General features: G+C 35.4%; 2 protein-coding genes across 6 annotated transcripts; one reads left to right on the forward strand and one right to left on the reverse strand.

Annotated features, from left to right (window-relative positions):
- Positions 1-483: 483 nt before the first annotated feature.
- Positions 484-11,488, forward strand: LOC129874746 (lysine-specific demethylase JMJ18-like). 5 transcript variants are annotated; one of them, XM_055950093.1, is made up of 14 exons: positions 484-566; positions 1,207-1,285; positions 2,675-2,896; positions 3,852-4,004; positions 5,454-5,525; positions 5,853-5,930; positions 6,015-6,494; positions 6,596-6,820; positions 7,150-7,311; positions 7,762-8,130; positions 8,847-9,543; positions 9,653-9,756; positions 10,263-10,463; positions 10,891-11,488. In XM_055950093.1, exons 4-14 carry the CDS (start codon positions 3,999-4,001, stop codon positions 11,251-11,253), a joined length of 2,757 nt encoding a protein of 918 aa, XP_055806068.1. In that variant the 5' UTR covers positions 484-566; positions 1,207-1,285; positions 2,675-2,896; positions 3,852-3,998; the 3' UTR covers positions 11,254-11,488. The 5 variants fall into 5 exon arrangements, with proteins under 5 accessions (XP_055806068.1, XP_055806067.1, XP_055806070.1 ...); XM_055950092.1 differs by lacking the exon at positions 484-566 and adding an exon at positions 935-1,033; XM_055950095.1 differs by lacking the exon at positions 484-566 and adding an exon at positions 935-1,033 and having other exon boundaries at positions 2,675-2,821.
- Positions 11,489-12,210: 722 nt separating this feature from the next.
- LOC129873448 (probable choline kinase 2) lies at positions 12,211-19,793 on the reverse strand. The gene is made up of 9 exons (XM_055948547.1): positions 19,498-19,793; positions 16,900-17,278; positions 14,430-14,551; positions 14,130-14,325; positions 13,504-13,621; positions 13,332-13,379; positions 13,048-13,148; positions 12,650-12,758; positions 12,211-12,553 (listed from the first exon to the last, which is right to left on the reverse strand). Exons 1-9 carry the CDS (start codon positions 19,680-19,682, stop codon positions 12,549-12,551), a joined length of 1,263 nt encoding a protein of 420 aa, XP_055804522.1. The 5' UTR covers positions 19,683-19,793; the 3' UTR covers positions 12,211-12,548.
- Positions 19,794-20,633: the final 840 nt, after the last annotated feature.

The following is a 20,633-nucleotide window of genomic DNA, read 5'->3' on the forward strand; positions in this document are numbered from 1 at the left end:
CTAGTGCGCCAATGCGCCTAAGTAAAAATAACACTTTTTAATATGAAGTTTGACCAAAAATAGAAAATTAAATGAAAAAGATTTTTTCCACATAAATTTAGCCATTCACTTCTCAACGAACAATTCCTCTTTCTCTTGACTGACAAAAACAGAAACACGTTTTCAGTAGTCTCTCTCTTTCAAGATCCAACTTCCTCGTTTGCTTTTATATTTTCTCATTCTAATAAAATTATTATTTAAAAAAAAAAAATCTCTATTAGATTACTTAATTTAACTGATAAAAAAAGGAAATTATTTGTTTCCTTTCTTAATCTCCTTTTACCGGTCAAAATAGAATAACCCCACATCAATTTTTGAACTGATAATATAGTTTATATATATAAAATAATAGTAATTCCATCATTATTTTTATTTAAGTTAATTCCTTTTCCAAAACAAAATAAGAAATATTTTTATTTCTTATAATCTCTTCCCAATCAAATTAAAAGTAGGATAGACATTTATTAATTACTATAAAAACTTTTTATTAACTCTATCAGAGGAATTAAGGAGCTGTTATTTTTGAGGTAATATTTTCTTTCATTCTTTTCTTCAGTCTGAGGCTTTCTTGTTATGTAATGTACATCACGTAGTATGTTTAGTGGAAAAACCTTCAAACCCATGAAGATATATATATATATTTATATAAAAAAAGTAATAGAAAATTTTTGGTGTCTTTTTGGGGATTCTTGATTTTATTATAATTTTTTTAAAAAAATTTAATTTAATTGAATTTGTTGGTCTTTCCTATTCTTATTCATTTATTTATTTTGGTAATTTTGTAACTCTTCCTTAAATTTACCTAGTTTTCCAAGATTTGTTTTTTACCCATTGATTTTATCTCCTTATTAGAATCAAGTAAAAAAGATTGATTTTTTGTTTTCTTTTTGGAATTTAATTTGGTGAAATTTGAGGTCTGAATAATTTGTTCTTGATTCTATCAGTACAAGAATTTGCTTACGTGAAATCATTGATTATAGAGAAGGTTTATTTGGTATACAATTGCTTCTCTGTTTTATTTTTTAATTATTATTTTTAATTTTGGGATTTTCTGTTAATATATATATATATATATATTCTCTGTTTTTTTTGCAGTTTGAATTATTCATGCATATATTCAAGAATTCTGTTATAATGAATTTTGACTGAAATCGTGTGTCTCTGCAGGTTTGGTTAATTTAGGGTTGAATTGTATTAAATCAGTGATTACAGTTTCAGTTAGCTGAATTTCTTTATGATCTTGGAGGTATGAAGCTTCAATCTTTTGTATATAATCTGCCATTGTCTAATTGTTTCCATTTTGTTATTGCATTGTAATATTTGTGAATTAATTCCTGAAGGTGGTTTCCACAGAGAAGTTTTGTCTTTTTGAGGTGGGGAAGGGGGAAGAGGTTGGGTGGGGGTGGGGACAGGCCCGGAGCTTGGTATGGCCGAGGGGTTCGGCGGAAAATTTCACAGTTTATTCATTGTTAAAATTATTTTTTATGTAGATGTTTGAAGAAATAGGGAGTTTTCCGTAGTGAAGCAAATGATCTAGCCAATCGTTCTTCTACCGATTATCCAAGTTTGATATTTTGTAAGTTCCTAGGTCATATCGAAATGACTCCATTGAGAGTAAATATTTGTTCTGATATGTAAGTGGTGTAGCCACTACCTGTAAGGCAAGCCCCATAGAAACCTTACTACTAAGATTTCTCTCTTGTCTCACCAATCTAGTATTGCCATATAAGTGAACTTTATGGGTAGAATATCTTTCGTTCTTCATACTTTAAAACCCCTTAGGGAAAATTCTGGCTCCACCACTGGGTGGGGTGGGGAATTTTTTTTTTCCTTTGAACAACTCTAGATATCATGAGCATGGCTTCCATTTGTCTCATTTTTGCTTCTTTAGCAAAAAATTGTATTTTGACACATTTTGTGTCCTCTGAAGAATTTACTCGAGTTTATGGATTCTAGCCTCAACAATCCCGATTAGGTCAGCTTAGAATTAATGGTTTTGCCTCTCTATCCTAAGTCCCTTCCCTAGGAACTCAAGGGCGGTGAAAGATTGAGATCAGCTTAGTCAGAATTAGTTCATTGATCTTATTGGGTGCAGGAGGTGTAATCACTAATTAATGTAGCTAAACTGCACAAAGGTAGCACTAAAGATTTTTATGATTGATTTGGAGGATTCATAATTCACTTCTAAATGCATCGAGGGCATAAAGAAGGCCTTAGAAATTCCATTCTATAAGTCCATGTTTCCATTGACTAGTAAATTAGTACATATCTCTAATTTAATTCGGTGCTAGGCATATTGAGGAATATCACCATTAAATTTTGAAAATACCTGGTCAACACATTGATTTACAGAGAACGGCCAAGGCAGGCCTCCGTGGCGCACGGCCAAGGCACGCTACCTACACGGCCAAGCATATTCCCTAAAAAGCATATTGTATTTTGAGAAAAAATTTCAGTATCTTGAATTACTAAGGGAAATGTAAATAATGGTTCATGCATTGAATATAGTTGTTTTCTGCCTCCACTACCCGTTTATTTAAGTCAGCGGTAATCCTTGGATGATTCTTGTAAAATGGTTATTTATATCAATTTGCCTTCGGTTCTTTCTTACCTTGTCGTTTTTCTTTGTTGGCAGTTGAAAATTTATATTTGTATCATCAAGACAAATCTTTAATCCAGAAACTGTGGGTTGTCATCTTCACAGCGAGGCCTTCATAACTGAAGAGAGAGAGCACCAGTTCAATAAGCATCGATCAATTCTAAGATTTCTGACAAGGTGAAGGTTGTATTCTATCCTTCAGGCATAAAAGTAGGGGTATTTGTGCTCCAGGAGTAATCTGTAAACAGGAGCATGAAGGTTTGAAGCTTGACTTTTCATTTATAACTTGCTTATGTGTTTTGATTGATTTTGAAGTGTTACTTTCTTTCCCGTATCTATCTTGTTCTCGGATATGTTATGTGGCCTTTACCTTATATGCACAGTTTATATCAGTACTTTTGTAATTTGTAAAGAAACAGAAAAGGAAAAAATATAGCTTTAGTCTCTTTAGCTTGGAATGTATTCGGCAAATCTGACCTTGTTCCTGCCAATCTTTGGAACGAGTTCTATTGTGAATACTAGTACAAATGTAGCTTTAGTCTCTTTAACTTTTGGAACTTTCTCCAGATATCGTTTTTAAAACAATATCTGCCTCGAAATGTTGATAGATTTATGAAGGCCTTTATTGGCTATTACATTATTGCAGAATTCTAATTTAATTGGGTGCTAGGCATATTTAGGAAGATCACCAGTATATTTTGAAAATACTTGGTCGACACATTGATATAAAGGGAACACACAGCTCAGACCCGTATGGCGCACCGCCAATGCACCTACCCTGCACGGCCAGACGTATTTTCGGAAAACCATATTGCATTTTGAGAATTTTTCAGGATCTCGAATTACTAAGGAAAATGTAAATAATGTTTCATTCTTTGAATAAAGTTTTTTTCTGTTCCATTACCCATATATTTAAGTCAACAATACTCGTTGGAAGATTCTCGTCAATGGTCATTTATATCAATTTTGCTTTCCGTTCTTTCTTACCATGTCGTTTTCTTCATTGACAGTTGAACATTGTTATCTGTATCATCAATACCATATAATTAAGTCAACAATACTCCTTGGAAGATTCTTGTCAGTGGTCATTTATATCAATTTTGCCTTCCGGTCTTTCTTACCTTGTCGTTTTCTTCATTGACAGTTGAAAATTGTTATCTGTATCATCAATACAAATTTTTGAAATCCAGAAACTGTGGTTTGTCATTTGCAGAGCGAGGCCTTTATAACTGAAGAGAGCACCAGTTCAATAAGCATCACTCAATTCTAAGATATCTGACAAGGTGAAGGTTATATCCTAATCCTTCAGGCATAAAATTAGGGGTTTCTGTGCTCCCGGCGTGCAATCTGAAATAGGAGAATGAAGGTTTGAAGCTCGGATTTTGAATTTTAACTTGTTTATGTATTTTGATTGATTTTGAAGCGTTGATTTCTTTCCTGTATCTATCTTGTTTTGGGATGTGTTATTTGGCCTTTACCTTATATGCGCAGTTTAGACCTGAACTTGTTTAGATCTTGGATTTGTTATGCGATTTGTAAAAGAAACACAAAAGTTAAAAAAAGAATTGGATATCTCGAGGATTAATTAAACTGCATATAAGTAAAAAACATTTTGGAATGTAAGATGGGCCTAAACGCTTCATCAGGTTTCCCTCTTGAACTAATGAGGGTGTTGAAGAGTCCTACGTTGTATAAAAAAGGGATGAGTGATCTCTTCATATGGTTTGGGCAATTCTTACCTCTTGGTTAGCTTGTGGGGTTGAGTTAAGCGCAAGATCCATTTTGTTAATAAACTGTATATCTCCTAAAACTTTTAAGTGCTTTGTCATATCTTCCAATGCTCAAATGCATAGCTGGTTGTCTGTTGCTTGTAGTAGTTCCTAGCAATATTTTATTAAGACTTTCTAGCAAGATTCAAATTTTGATGTTCATCACTCTACTGAATTTTCTTTTAGTGAGAAAAGGGAAAAGTGACAAGTTCCTAATATACAAACTGCCCGCTGTTCATTCCAACAGATCCTTATATCTGTAAGAGTTAGATCTGTTGAGTAATATCTTGTCTGATTAGAAGATCGTTCTGAATGAAGATAATGCTGATAAAATAATCATGTTTTCTTGTCCTTTTGATCCCTCAACTAGGGTGGAACTTATGATAAGGAAAAGAAACCATGTGATTAGTCCCTTTGGAAGATAGAGGGGGCTTTTTGTGGAACTAGATTTAACTTATGAACTGGTCCATACTTAGTTACTGGTGCAGATCATCAAGTAATCATATGAAGTAGTAAATGTTAATAAGGTGAAATTAGGGAAAATCTTTGGAAAGGTCTCCTTTCCCAGCAAGCATTAGGTCTGGTATTAACTGATAAAAGGTTGTGTGATCCAAGGATATCCCGTAAAGAGATGAATTGAGTGAACTCCATTGCAGCAATAAGAAATTTATACATACCCATATGTGACAAAAGGCTCCACCTTTTGCAGAATCTCCATTATTCTTTCATTTGCCTTTACAAAGGCCCCAACACCGTTATTTTATGAATATTTTAGGCTGGGTGTCTGACTGATAAAATTTACACTGGTATATCCATTGTTATTCTTTTGTTCTCGTCCTACACAGTTTATGCTGTATTCCGTACTGGCAAAGATCTTACATGCTTCCAGCCATACTAAACAAATTTTGAACAATTTATTTTTTAATGTTTTTTGACTACAAGAAAATTTCTTAAGTAGAAATCACATTTGATTCTGAAAATAAACTCATTTCAAGACTGAATTCATTCAATTGATTCAAATTTTAATCTATTACCTTCTCTTGCAGGGACATCCTTCTAGACAGGCTCCAAAAGGTGAAAATAACATTGAGAGTTCAGGAAGCCCTCGTAGACGGAAGGTAAAAATGACATATCTATAAGTCCTTTTCAATTTGGTGTTCATCATCGCGTAGCTTGCAGAAATATGATTAGTCATGTACTGTGTGTAAAAATGTGCCCATTCTCCACATTTGATGTCTTAGGAAGCATATTCATGCATGTGTTCTCATTTCTTGACATCTGGTGGATATTGATAAGCCTGATCCCTTTGTTGTCTAATGCATTCCCCGTGGAGCCGGGGGTGGGGGGACAGGAGTTTTCAATAATCTATTTTTCACCTTATTGTGCCACTCACATGATCTCACTCTCCTTCTTTACACAAGTACTTCTTTCTTGTTCTGGAAAAGGTATCAGCAATATGGAGTCCTGGTGAAGCGCGTAGGCCCATCTTAAAGGAAGCTCCTGTGTACTATCCAAATTATGAGGTAATCGTCATGTTAAAGAGTTATTATATTCCCTTGTGATCACTTAAAGCCTGTGGTTAATCTCATCCTGTGTTTAAATTATAGGAGTTCAAAGATCCACTTGGTTATATTGCAAGCATTCGCCACAACGCACAGCAATATGGCATATGCAGAATTGTACCACCTGCATCTTGGAGTCCAATCTGTCCACTTAGAGAGAAGAATGTGTGGGAACATGCTAAGTTCTCGACTCGAATCCAGCAAGTTGATTTACTTCAGAATAGGGAGCCCATGAAAAAGAAAAAAACCAGGAAGAGGAAAAGACGATGGCACTCAAAGACGGGATCAACAAGGAGACAACCCCGATCTCTAGGTTCTGAATCAAATACTCATTCAGAAAGTAGCGATGACAAGTTTGGGTTTCAGTCAGGGTCTGACTTCACATTTGAGGAATTTCAGACATTTGCCAAAGAGTTTAAAGAGTTATATTTTGGGATGAAGGATACTGAGGTTTGGAAACCCTCCATTGAAGAAATTGAAGGTGAGTATTGGCGCATCATTGAGAAGCCAACAGATGAAGTTGAGGTAAGGGAATCTAGATTGATATTTACTTTGTCTTTTGAGATATCTATTACGTGCTCACTAGTTGGATGAGACTAAATTTTTGGCCTTCATCTGATGAATAGGTGTATTATGGAGCTGATCTGGAAACCGGAGTATTTGGCAGTGGATTCCCTCTAGAATCTTCATCTCCAAAAGCTAGTACTTTAGATCAGTATGCAACTTCTGGTTGGAACTTAAACAACTTGCCACGCCTGCCATGTTCTGTATTATGCTTTGAGGAGTGCAATATCTCAGGAGTTCTGGTCCCATGGCTGTATATTGGAATGTGCTTCTCATCATTTTGTTGGGTATGTCATGAATTTTTTTTGTTTAAGCATTCAGCTTAATCTTAATGTATAGTTGACCAATTGAACTTATCAAAGATAGCAAACTCTCTGCATATATGAATTCTTTCTTTGTTGCATCCCATACATATAAACCTGAATAGTATTGATCCTTTTTCTCCAAGTATTTACTGTTACTGACGGCTGTTCTTTGAGGGAACATCTTGTGTCTTAGGTCCGTCTTTCTTCCCCCCCCCCCCATTTCTTTTCTTTGGTTCCTTTATTATTATTAGATCAAGTTATTTGCTTTACACTCACTATATACTTATTTCCGTTTATCTGATTTCTTAAAGCATGTTGAGGACCACCATCTTTATTCTCTGAATTATATGCATTGGGGTGAGCCGAAGATTTGGTATGGAGTGCCAGGAAGTCATGCTGCAGCCCTGGAGGATGCAATGAGAAAGCACTTGCCAGATCTGTTTGAGGAACAACCTGATTTGCTTCACGAACTAGTAAGTATACAAATTAAATCTTGAGCAAGCACTAGTCATCCTAATTGTATTTGAGAAATAATCACATCTACATACAGTGTTCTATAAGTTCTAGTCAACTAAATCGGGCAATGATGAGCTGTGCAAGCCCTTTTTCCTGCTCACCAACCTCATCTAGTTACGAGTTACTGTTTTCAACTTTACACCTAATTTTAATAGTCTGTTCATCAACTTACAGATGTGAATATTGTAACAGAATGTTTGGCTCGTCACATGTGAAACACCTGACGTTCTATTCTGACATTTTTTAACTGTAAATTATACCAATTGCCATCAAGATTCTTTTCTTGAGTTAATCCAGCTTCCCTTCAGTCCTCTAATCTATTTCCAGTGCATTGGCACATTTCTTGATTGTTTGAGTGGTATAATTTGGGCTCTTGCTCCTGTCAAACTCATTATTCTTTCTTTCAGGTGACTCAGTTGTCTCCTTCAGTTTTGAAGTCAGAGGGTGTACCAGTGTACCGCGCTGTTCAGAATGCAGGGGAGTTTGTGCTCACATTCCCAAGAGCCTATCATTCTGGATTTAACTGTGGGTTCAACTGCGCAGAGGCTGTTAATCTAGGCCCTGTTGATTGGTTAGAGCATGGACTAACTGCTGTGGAGCTCTACAGTAAGCAATGTCGTAAAACCTCGCTTTCACATGATAAGTTGCTTATAGGAGCAGCTAGTGAAGCTATCCGATCACTGTGGGAGCTCTCAGCTGTTAAGAATCTTAACAGTATAAACTTAAGATGGAGAAGTTTTTGTGGGGAGAACGGCATGCTAACTAGAGCTATTAAGGTAAATTTCTGAGTATGTCTATCAAAACATATGGTTGTGGATTTGAATTCATCTGTCATTGTGCTTTGACCCCATAGATTAGGTATCTTCGCACTTGAGGGATAATTTCACTTAGGTGTTGTAAGGTTCTGCCATCCCGGTCCAAGTATGTACGGCATTAACTCCCCTAGATGTATGGCAAAAATTCCCTTAGATGTACTTTCAGTTTTCATTTGAAATTTATGTTGTCCTCTGATCAAAAAAGTTGATACTTCCCATTGTCAGGTTCATGTGTTCTTGTATTTGAGTTCTTTATCAAAATGAAATTCTATTTGGGTTGAAGTATAGAATTCACCTCCTCTTTTTATGACTTACCAACAATAACATAGGATAAGAAAGGAGAGATAGAACAGTGATAACAATAACTAGTTTTTTTTTACAAGTAGAATAGTAACTTCAATCACTTCGATGAGATTTTTTGGTAATTGTGGACACATCCCTTCAAGTAACAACACATGTTAGGATTAGGATATGACTAAGTACCCTCAACTTTAAGAGTGCCATCTTCAAGGAATAAGAACTGACCAGTCAGCAAGGTGTCTGTTACATATTGATTTCTTATCATAGAATTAAGTTCTTAAGGATGTATGCAGATGCAATATTACAAAGATTCATATACTTAGAAGTGTAAAAGCAGCACATTTTTTGTTAGTAATCTGATTTTTTCCTACTTACAGGGTAGAATTGAGATAGAGGAGGAAAGACTGGAGCGTCTTTTACCTCTTGTACAACTTCAGACAATGGACAAAGATTTTGGCTTGAAAGATGAGCAGGAATGCTTTTCCTGCTACTATGACTTACACTTGTCTGCAGTTAAATGCAAGTGTTCCCCGGGGCAGTTTTCATGCCTTAAACATGCCAATCTTATGTGTTCCTGTGAACCAGAGAACAAAACAGTTCTCGTCCGTTACAACAGGGATGAACTAAAAACACTGGTACAAGCATTGGAGGGGAAATTAGATGCCGTTGAACGATGGACTTCCAAGGATTCTGATAATTATTCTTTAAATAGGAGGCAGCATAACTCTGTGAAGCAAGATTCAGAGAGTGATGGATTGGAAATGGATCCCTCAATGAAAAATGATGGTTCATCAGGTTTGTTGAGAGAACAAAATCATAATCCAAAGAAGCAGTGCAGCTCATGCTCTGATGATGCGACCACCTCGTATGCTTTGAGTGACAAGAAGTTATTTGGGGTTGATCTTTCCAGGGGTTCTCCTAGTGTTCAACAAAACGGAACACTTGACTCAGAAAAGGATTCCCTGAGCACCAAGATTTCTGAACAAAAGCTTTTGTACCATGTTGACCCTCTAAGTTTAGGGTCAATTGCCTCGGGAAAGCTTTGGTGCAGTAAGCAGGCAATATTCCCTAAAGGTTTGTTGAATATACTTTTCATACTAAGAAGACATTTTCATTTGATACAACATTTTATTCAAATTTCAATGCCCTCACTATATATTTCAACGTTGATGCTCTTTAACAGGATTTAGAAGTCGTGTTAAGTTCTTCGATGCACGCAATCCCGAGATAACTAGTAGCTATATATGTGAGATCGTGAATGGTGGGCTCCTTGGACCTCTATTCAAGGTAAGATGTTATTCATAACTCTGCCGGATGAAATATGTGAGTTGAGAAAAAATTGGATAATGAGGATTACTGTTATTTTATTCTATTTGCATAGTTGTACTTGGAAGGAAATATGTGAGTTATTTCTCATTATTTTTGCATAGTGGCCTTTGTAAGGAAAAATTCATATTATTTCCTGTGTAGAGGAAGTACATTTACCTTGTTTGTCGCAGCTAAGAATCTAGCACTTGGTCTCCAAAACTTAGTCTCGACTACTCACCCTCTCTAAGTCATTCCGTTAACAATTTTTATGTTTATGAGCTCATAAAAAAGAGCCTTTAGACCTTTTATACACGAACTTTTTGCAATTGTGCTGCTTTTAAAATTTTATTTATTGAGGCCGTCGCCTTGCCTTCTGCATTTGAATTTTTGTTATTGGCCTTGCAAAAGAAGATTGTCTACTTGAATTCTAGTTTTCTATGAATTTGCGGGATGCTAATTAGTCTACTTGGAGTTTCTGATTTCAGGTTAGCTTAGAAGAGTGTCCAGATACGAAGTTTGTGGGTTCATCAGCGCAGAAATGCTGGGAAATGGTCTCGCATAGAGTCTTTGAAGAACTAAAAACGAAATCAAATCCAGGAAGTCAAGATCTGCCACCATTGCAACCTGACACAGAAAGCATCAATGGTCTTGGAATGTTTGGGTTACTCTCCCCACAGATAGTTCAGGTATACCTATATTATGTTGCTATGTGCATGATTTTGCTCTTTCAAGTTTGTGATTAACTGGCTTTAGTTTGATCAACGAATAATCTGACATGCGATTTGAGATTAAACAAGAAAAGAATTCATAGTTGGATTTGCACGGTAGAAATGAGCAGGATTAACACTACATTTCCAGACAAAACAAATCCCACCAAGGAAAATAGGCTTCTATCTTGTGATCTTGTAATTGGTTTGTTAGCGGAATCACCTTATTGTTATCAACTTTAATTTTAGATTCTTACGCGCACTTCTCGTCTGAAACCTAGGATTAGTTCTTCGATGTTGAGAGGAATCTCTTCTTACTCAACTTTCTTATTTCTGACTCTTTCAACAAGTAAGACTTGCTTCCAAGTGAACTATTCCTACATTGTGCTAACTTTGCTGTATACAGTCCATTGAAGCTCTTGATACAAACCGTCAATGTCTGGAGTACTGGAACAACAAGCTCAAACTCAAGGACGAGTGTGTAAATGTCAAAGGGCCATCAGGTTCATCGGAGAGTACTGTTGACATGGCAAGATCTTCTGTGGTGGAAAGAGGTCAGTGTTCAGGAATCAAGGTGGCTACAGAGGAGCAGCGTGCTAATTATCGTTCATCTGACACCGAGTTACAGTTAGTACTTAGGCGGCTTCTGAGTAAAGCAGATCCGGAAGAGCTGAGAATAATGCACAAGATCTTGTGCAGTGGATCGACAAGTCCCGAGTGGAGAATAGCATTTGCAACATTGAGTCAAGAGATCCAGAGGAAAGTGTAAATTTTGGGATCTCTCATTCTTTTTAGTAGGGCTGTCTTCATCAGCTTAATTCTTTTGAAATATTAACATAAGGAGGGGGAGGGATCTTGGGCTGAGTAGCGTAGGACATGTTAGTTGCGCTTGGTCATGGTATAGAAGTAAAGTTTTTGCTTTTGAGAATTATTTTGCAAAGAACAACTGCATTTTGCTTTCCTTTGATATGAGTAGAAAAAGAAAAGAAAAAGTTGAATCTCAATTTCCTGAAATAAGTTCTTATTTTGTTAGAAATGTCTCGTTTTCTAACAAGACATGATCTGATCATATTGTTCTCTTTCCAATGAGGATTAATATAACCAACCTCATCTTGATTTGATTGTCATTCGTTACACATGTGGTCTGCGAAGATTCATATAGCTAACCCAACTTGCTTGGGAATTAGGATTGAAGTGTAATAATTGTAATTGTTTTTAGTTAGTTAGTATTAAACTCCAACAAACACACAAGAGGCATATGTAGAGGTTTCTATTAATCAAACTTTCCAATAATAATAACAGAGCGAGCAAGAAAGGTAAAAAGCTATGATATTTAAATCCGCTTCAAGGTATTGATTTAATAGGAAAGACACTTCATATCACCATTCATCTTCATAATTTAGCGATAAATGAAACTCTACAGACCTCACTCTGACATCAATCTCGGTCCTTCTAACCTGACCCTCGAATCCAACAGGATTCAACTTTCTATTTGTATTTGGGAAAAAGTTGATTATACTGTCAAAAACTTGCGATTCAAGGATCTATACAGTTAATTTCGATCACAATGTGCTGATGTAAAATGTAAGATTTCCAGACAAGATAAAAGGGAACATAATGTTTGAATTGACTAAAAGTTAATATAATTTTTACGTACAAATTATCATTTTTACGTTCGATAAGGGGTGCAACGTTATTCTCCAATTAGTTATTCTCTGTAACTAAGTTCATCCAAGAAACACCCATTAGATCTTTATTTATTTCTCTGTATAATCTTTCAAATAAACAAATAGACTTGCATATGCATTATTTCAGAAGAAAAAAAAAACAGCACCTCTGTAGAGATTTACACAAGAAAAGGAAGCAAAATTGACAGAAATGCTAATACACTTGATGATCTAATCCTAGACTTAGCTGATAAACTTCATCACCAGAAAAATTCCATCAAGAGACTCGATTTTTGAAAGAGAAAAAAAAAGTATTTCTTCAAGCAAAACCCCAAGGGATAACAACTACTACTCTCTGTAAATCAACAAATGGATCAAAGAAGTCATTGGTTTCATGTTAACCTGCAAGACCAAAGTGCTCAGTTTAAGAAAACCAAATTTAAAACCTTTAAATAGACCTGTTTAAGGAAAAGGAATTGAACAACATAATTGAAGTACCTTTCTTGGAACCTGATGATCCCAATAGCTCAGGTTTCTTTGACCAATATGGCTGGAACCTCTGCCTAGCATACCCCAAGTAATCGAAGTCTATCTTATTGACATGATGCTGAAAAAGAGGAGGAAATGAGTGATGTTAAGAAAAGCCTATGCAGCTCATAACAACATTGTTGTCGAAGGCAAAAAGGTAGAAAAGAGCCAAATATGTTACGGCTTGGGCACAAACTGTGGCAAACCATGTAATCTATTAATTGTTGACAGACTTCCAATATTAAGTTTTCTACAGTCAGACTAGGTGTACAGTTCCAAGTTCCTACTTAGACTATTGACTGTTCTTTTGTGTACATGACTCATAACTACTCTTATCATTACAGAATAGATAAGGTCAGGAGAAGTACCGATATTATTCCCCATAGACCCCAAAAAAGATGACTGGCAAGAGTATACTTCTCCACTTCTTGAACTAATTTCTCCAGTTCCTCTTCACTGGGAGAGCGACCTGTTTACCAGACTAATACATCAGAGATTCGTAATGAATAAAAGATAAATAATGATCGAAATCTTGAGATTAACTAAATGTATATAGTTTTTACTACTCTTGGCATACAGATATGAGCTTAAGAAAGCACCATCATGAAATTTGAATGGTTCCACATACGTTAAGATGCAAGTTTTCATCTACCTGAACTATAAAGATATGCACTCAAAAATCTTTTGCGCTCCTCCAGACCTGCCACATATTGTAAGGGTTCAATTAGATTTAAAGTAAATATCTAGAAAGTGCTTGCTCGTGCCATTTAAGGGAACCAGATCAACAAAACAGATTTGCTTAAGATGATTTACTAGTGACTCACCAGGATACTTTCTGAAGTCCATAATATGAGGTGTTTCTGTATGGTAGTCAGCAACCATTTCACAAAAATGATTTGCTATATCAAATGCAACATGGTTGTAACCAGCATATTCATAGTCCTGTTAATAGGAAATGATTTAAGAAAATACCAGAAATTAAGTCCAAATAATAACTGTACGAACAGCACGAATTATTTGCAGAAATTAGACAATGGCCAACCCGGCAGGAAACAGAACTTTATCATTGAAAAGACAAGGCCTTCAATTTTTTTTGAAATGTCTAGGTTTTTCAAATATTTATCATATCCTTTTGCTCCTTACCAAGCAGATGATTAATAACTGAAACAAAATATAAAGGCAATAAACAAAAGTGCAGCTCCTAAATAAGTAAGAGCTTGAAGAAGTTTTTGATCCGGGAACCACCTACATCTTGCAGCAAACATGTCAGGACAAAGCACTGCCTAGTTATTTTGATCATGGAAGCCCAAAGTATTCAGATGTAATCAACATACATGCAAACACTGCTATAGCTAAAATCTAGGGAGATATGCATCTCATTAAGTAAATTGTATTTGCCCTCTTAACTTTTCATCTGAACAGATCTATGAATAAGAAACTTAGTACTTACAATAAAGGTTATTGATCTTGTCTCTTCATCCATCATTATGTTCCCATACTGCAAGTCGTTGTGGCAGCATCCCGTGCTTAGATGATTGCCAGCAAGATTCCTTTCCAACAATACAATCTCGTCTTTTAGAAGGTCCAACTGAAAGCCCTTAGCTTCTTCAGTAGAAGCCAGACCTTTGGCCACATTAAGCCAATTTCTAGAGCATTACGAGAACAAAAGGTTGTTTAGACATTTTAGTATAAGATAAACATAATTTAGCAGTTTTTATTCATCATATATGCAGTAAGAAGAAGAGCATACTGCAGTCTATCCCAGAGGATGACAGTCTTAGGACCAGGCATATCAAGCATATGAAATTCTCTCATTTTGGCAGCTATCAAGGAAGATATCTCTGGATCACGCAGATCAGGAGCTGACAATGTCTGAAATACCAATCATGGAGATTGTATATTTAATGAATGCCCCCATTCTCCTGAAGTATCAGTAATTACAAGTGCATCACAGATAATAATAGATCACAGGTAGGTTTAGAATAGTGTCAATGAAGCACGAGATATTCCTAGGGAAATTAGGCAATCCTAGAGGAATCAGGCAAACTTTGAAGATCCTAGGAGCACTTACAAAGAAACTGCAATATGACGATCATTGAACTCTGAAGAACCTAAATCTGCTTGGCTTCATAATAATTAGGTTTGACAAAAGGAGGCCAGATGCTTTTGTCAAAGTATCACTATGAACGAACATGAAACATAAGTCTTTGAGCATCTAAGCCAGCCAGTCACATCAGGTTTATTCAGAGGTGGCAAATCAGAACTTCAAACAACAAACAAACCCAAATAGTGGGTTAACTTGAATGCATTATATAAAGAAACCACTAGGATAGGACTCAAGGCCATAAATAGAAATATATTTTTTCCTAAGGAGAGGCGGAGAAGCTAACAGAAAACTTGGAGTTCTTAGTTTAATCAAGAACTAACCGAAATCATGATAGTAACACGTAAGTGGATATTAGGCATTTAAGTGTTGATCTGGATCGCTTCTAATATCATTCAGCATTCACCCAACCCCTCTCTTGGTATCCTTAAATCCTGTAGGTCATTCCCCAGGCAGCATAAGGTCACTTGGTTGTGACCTGAAAAAGCTGCCCTTGGCCCACTTCACATATACATCCTTCATCTCAACAGAAATATTTTTTATGTGTCCCAAATTGTTCATCTGTTTCGAATTTCTTCCTTCAAAATTCTTACCTGTCTTTAAGTTAATCTCAGCAGTAACACTTCACCTTTAATTTCTTCTTTATCCTATGCTAATAAGCTTATTGATAGACACAAAACATGGAGACAGCAGTAACCAGTAGTGAGGGAGGTGGATTAGGGAACCCCTCTGTCGGTTTTTTAGGATAACAGGCAGGAAAGTCGAGATTATTATGTTTGATTAGACCTATTAGTTCAGCTCATACCAAACAAGAAAAATTGTTTCCATTTGTATATGAATAACAATGGTTAATTATACATTGGCAGCTATTACTTGATCTAAATTTTTACCAAACCACTCATTCTTTCGAGTTATTATGCAGAACCAGCAAACGGATGTAAATTCCTTTTAGTAAAGAGAAAAGAAATTTGTGTAACTCTTTATGAAGAGGTGGTATTGAAATAAAATCACCTGTGAAGGCCCAGAAAAATTATCATTTAAGAAACTTGCTTCAAATTTGGATAAAGGTAAGCATATTGCAGAAATTTATGAAATTAATCAGTTGATTAAGCTGACTATCTATAGGACAACTTTCTTCTGGGTCCTAGATGAGAATATCAGGATTTAGCCAAGCATCTTCCTAGAGAAAGATACTATCAGATCAATGAAAACTATCAGAATCTTGTCAAAATTTTGAAATTCTAAATACCAAGAGAGAAATCCGATTATATTTTCTATTGCACAGATGCTTATCTACAAGGATGTATAAACAATGGGAAATTTACACAGCACTAGAAGAGAAGGATGAATATAGAGTACCAGTGCAACTTAACCTAAATTCTTTCTCATTTACACGTGAATTGTTAGCATTTAACAAATCAATTTGCCAACTAGAGGAATGGAGAAGAAAATGATGGCCAAATTAGATACTTCTAAATTTTTTAGATACAGGGAGTATTAAACTCTAATTAAAACCTAAAAATCTTGTGCCTCAAATAACAATGATTGCAATTGAGTAACAAATTTAACAACTAAACATCACATGATAGGCCAAACCGCCAAAGGTAACACTCTGCCCCTTCGTCTCATAGAGTCATCAAGCAAGACCATATGTCAAACATAATCATATCATACTAGGGTCCCTTTTTGGTCATTAGAGCTTGCATTTTCATCCAAAAAAAGGTTCTTTGGTTTTAACAGGGAATTGGAGTAACAGCGAGAAACAAAAGCACATATACAACATTGAGAGTTATACTGCATACCATATTATCAAATTGCCAGAAAAATCACTTCTTAATCACAAAGCATCAGCTAAAAACCATCACACACCATTCTTGTAGCAGTCATAACAATAACAGAAACAATAGCAACAGCAGGCAGGAAAAAAAAAGAAAAACATATAATTACAAGGATGATGATGATCACCATCACATACTCCATCCGTCCTAAAACTATCCATCATACCACCCAAGTGCTTGGGGCCTAGTGGTCAATGCAGTAGTCCTAAAAATTCTAATTGTAAACTTCAATTCCAAGAAAAAAAAATGATTTTGGAGAAGAAAAAGCAAAAACTGACCCGAGCTCGAATGAATTCCTCAACACGCCCATTCTGAAAGCGACCAAGCAAGCGAGGTCCTTGGCCTTGCTTAGACATGAACTCAAAAATCCTAATTTCATTCTGCCGATCAAAGAACACATCAACACCTTTACCATAGATCCTCACCAACACCTTCCTAGATCGTTGTTGTTCCGGGTTCCTACTGGGCCATTTGATTTGATACACCTCGTTCGTCATCGCCCCCTTCAATCTGAATACATCTAATGCATTCGGATCCACTATATCGTCCCATTCTGATGCCAATTTCTTCAATTTCAGCTTCGCTTCTTCGGGAATCACGTCCTCCTCCTCCTTCAATGATGCTGAATTTTCCATGGAATCACATTCAATCAAATGCCTGCCAAATGTTTTTGAAGTTATATTTGTTTCATCAACAGAATATACGTGGGTCTTATTGATTGCCTCACGTGGCATCTTTCCAGATTTTCAAACAGAACATATTACATATTTTCCAAATATAAAAAATTTATTATAAAAAAAAATCCAAAGCTTTTATTTTCGAAAATAAAAATATTTAAATTTTAAATTTTGAATTATACTACATAAATTGAGATAAATAAAATATAACAAAAAAAAGGGCAGCCCGGTGCACTAAAGCTCCCGCTATGCGCGGGGTCCGGGGAAGGGCCTGACCACAAGGGTCTATTGTACGCAGCCTTGCCTTGCATTTCTGCCAGAGGCTGTTTACAAGGCTTGAACCCGTGACCTCCTGATCACATGGCAACAATTTTATCAGTTACTCCAAAACTATTTGATATACGCTCAAAAACTATTTGATAAATAAATGTCTCATATTGCAGTGGTTATGACTCATGATGAATGATGTGTATCTAAATTTGCACAAAAAAATACAGGGGGTCGGATATACAGTAAATATATCAGAAAATAATTTACTTAACTATTTTGTCACTGAATGCCGAATAAAAGTCGACTAAATTATGGATTACTAAAAGTACATAAAAATGTTTTGTCGCAAAATAATAATTGTTAAGGCTGCGTACAACCCTTGTGGTCGGGTCCTTCTCCGGATTCTGCGCACAGCGGGAACTTAAGTGCACCGTATTGTCCTTTAAGTACGATTTTTTTCGGTTTCTAAATTCATACCATGGCTAACTTGTTCGTCAAAAAATGTGTTTTAAAAAATTGAGGTCGTACTATGGCTATTCTCGTTAAGATCCTTGGAAAGGGTTTAGAACTTGAGACCTCCAACATGAAAGTCTCAAGCTCAAATTACTGGACCACCCCAAAGGGTCATTATTGGTTCGATTATTGATTTAAGGGAAAATTACGCGATATGACAAATTTTACTATTTTTTTTACCCCCCATTTTTGAAGGATTTATAGTGTTTTCATACTTCCCCTCCAGTGTGACTCGAACTCAGGACCCACCGGTCATGGGGAAGGTGTTTTACCAACTGAGCAACCCTCATTTGTCCCAAATTTTACTACTATATTACGCATTTAGGGTATAGTTTAAAAATAATTACGGCTCGCAGCAAACATAGCTAACTATTTACGCGGTATGACAAATCTCGCTTGCTAGCTATACAAATTTATATACAATTCGACAGATATACATATATACAATTCGCCTCTCGCTTGCCTCTCTCCTCCCTTTCTCGATCTTGCTCGCTTCTCTCCCCACTCTCTTGATCTCACTCGCGTCTCTCCTCCTCTTTCTCAATTTCGCTTGTCAGATATACAAATACATATGTATACCAGTTACATATATATAATTTTTTAACAAATATACATATACAATTCGCCTCTCTCCTCCCTCTCTCGATTTCGCTCACCTCTCTCCTCCTCTCTCTCAATCTCGCTTATCAGATATACAAATACATATGTATACCAGTGTTTGTATATTTCGGTATGCAAATAATTCGTGGGTATAGCGTTTGTATAATTCGCTACAACTTTTGTATAATTCGCTACAACATTTGTATAGTGTCAATTTTATGTTTGCCATTATAAGTAGTTTGTCATTATAACTATTTAGGAAAACTATACTCATATGGAGTAATTATGCTTAAAAGGTTTGTCATATCTGAAAATTTTACTTGATTTAACTGTTAAAATTTCACACCAAAAAAATTTATTAAAAGCACTTAGAAACAAGATGACAAATCAAATAAGTCATGCACATGAGTTGACAAATTGTATTTTGCTCAAAAATAAAAACACTGATATCTTTTAGAATAGTTGTGAGCATGAGACCGAAAAAATGAAAGTATGAAACTAAATCGTGACTTTATATATATCGAATGATATAAATGTCATTTATTAATTTACTATCGCGTTGTCAGTTAACCCGTTAAAAAAAACTCAAACTGTTAAAAGCCAATAATCCGATATAAAAAAATTAAAATCGTTATTGAAAACTGTTAAATCAATAAGTTTATATTTTTGTATCATAATATAACACAAATCATGTCCAATTTAAACTAACAAATTATCTAAATTTATGTTAAGTGAATAATTAGATCATAAATAAAGATTCTTCAATCCATAATGCAATTAAAGATTGTATTAAAATGGCAGCAGATAAGTAAGTACCTGTTAAGAGCGGAAATGACGACGGCGTCACGGGGCTTAAGGCCCAACTGAATAAGCCCATGGGCCAGGCCCAAAACTCCCTCAACAAATTCCATGCCCGCCTTCCTCCTCTCTCCCATTATCATCACCGTTGAGTTCCGGCGAACCGTCGACAGACAAACATGAACCTTGGAGTAATTAGCCATTTTTTTTGGAGGATAAATTCAGAATTTCTGAATTTTTCTTCCTCGATAGTTCATCTGAGCAAACAAAATAGCCAATTATTTTAGCTCTCTATTTCAGAGATCGTTTGGTTATCGTTTAACTAAAGTAATTTGATAACTTTTCGCTGAAAAGACATTTTGTCCAGAAATATTGGTCACTTGGTGTAATTATTAGTTTAGTAATTATAAAGTTTAATTATCAGATAATCTATTTGTTTGTCATATTTAGGAGTGTTTAGGAGGGTGTGGAGGACACACATTAGGGTAGAAGGCTAGTTCATAGTGGTTTTATTCTCCCTTATTCGTAGGCGTATTAACGCACTATGATTTCTGGTACTCTGCTGTATGTTATTTATGGTATTTATGTTATTATCCAATTATAATATCTACTGTTTTTTGTGCTTTGATTATACTATTGTTTGGACCGTTTTCGTTATCTACTTATTTACTCTAATATTCTTGTCTAACCTTGTTCTATACTTTTATTGAGCCGAGGGTCTTTCGGAAACAGCCGTCCTACATTGGTAGGAGTCAGGTCTGCGTACACTCTACCCTCCCCAGACCCCACGATGTGGGATTTCACTGGGTTGTTGTTGTTGTTGTTGTTGTTGTATTTAGGAGTGTTTAGGGTTTGGGTAAAAATCGATTCAAATTAAAAAATTAAATTAAACTGATCAAATAAATCAATTTTTTATTTGTTTTGATTTAGTTTGGTTTGATTTTACATTTTTAAAACCAACAACACATTTGGTTTGATTTTGATTTTGTTTAAAAAAAATTTAAAAATAACCGAATCGAACCGAAAAATTATATATATATATATTCTTTTATAATTATATATACATAATATATTATTTTAATGAATACTTTTTTATGTAAAAAATACAAAACATTAATTTAAGGAAAAATTACTAGAAAAACCACTTTTTAATA

The sequence above is a fragment of the Solanum dulcamara genome, chromosome 11 (genome assembly GCF_947179165.1).
Source record: "Solanum dulcamara chromosome 11, daSolDulc1.2, whole genome shotgun sequence".
NCBI lineage: Eukaryota > Viridiplantae > Streptophyta > Magnoliopsida > Solanales > Solanaceae > Solanum > Solanum dulcamara.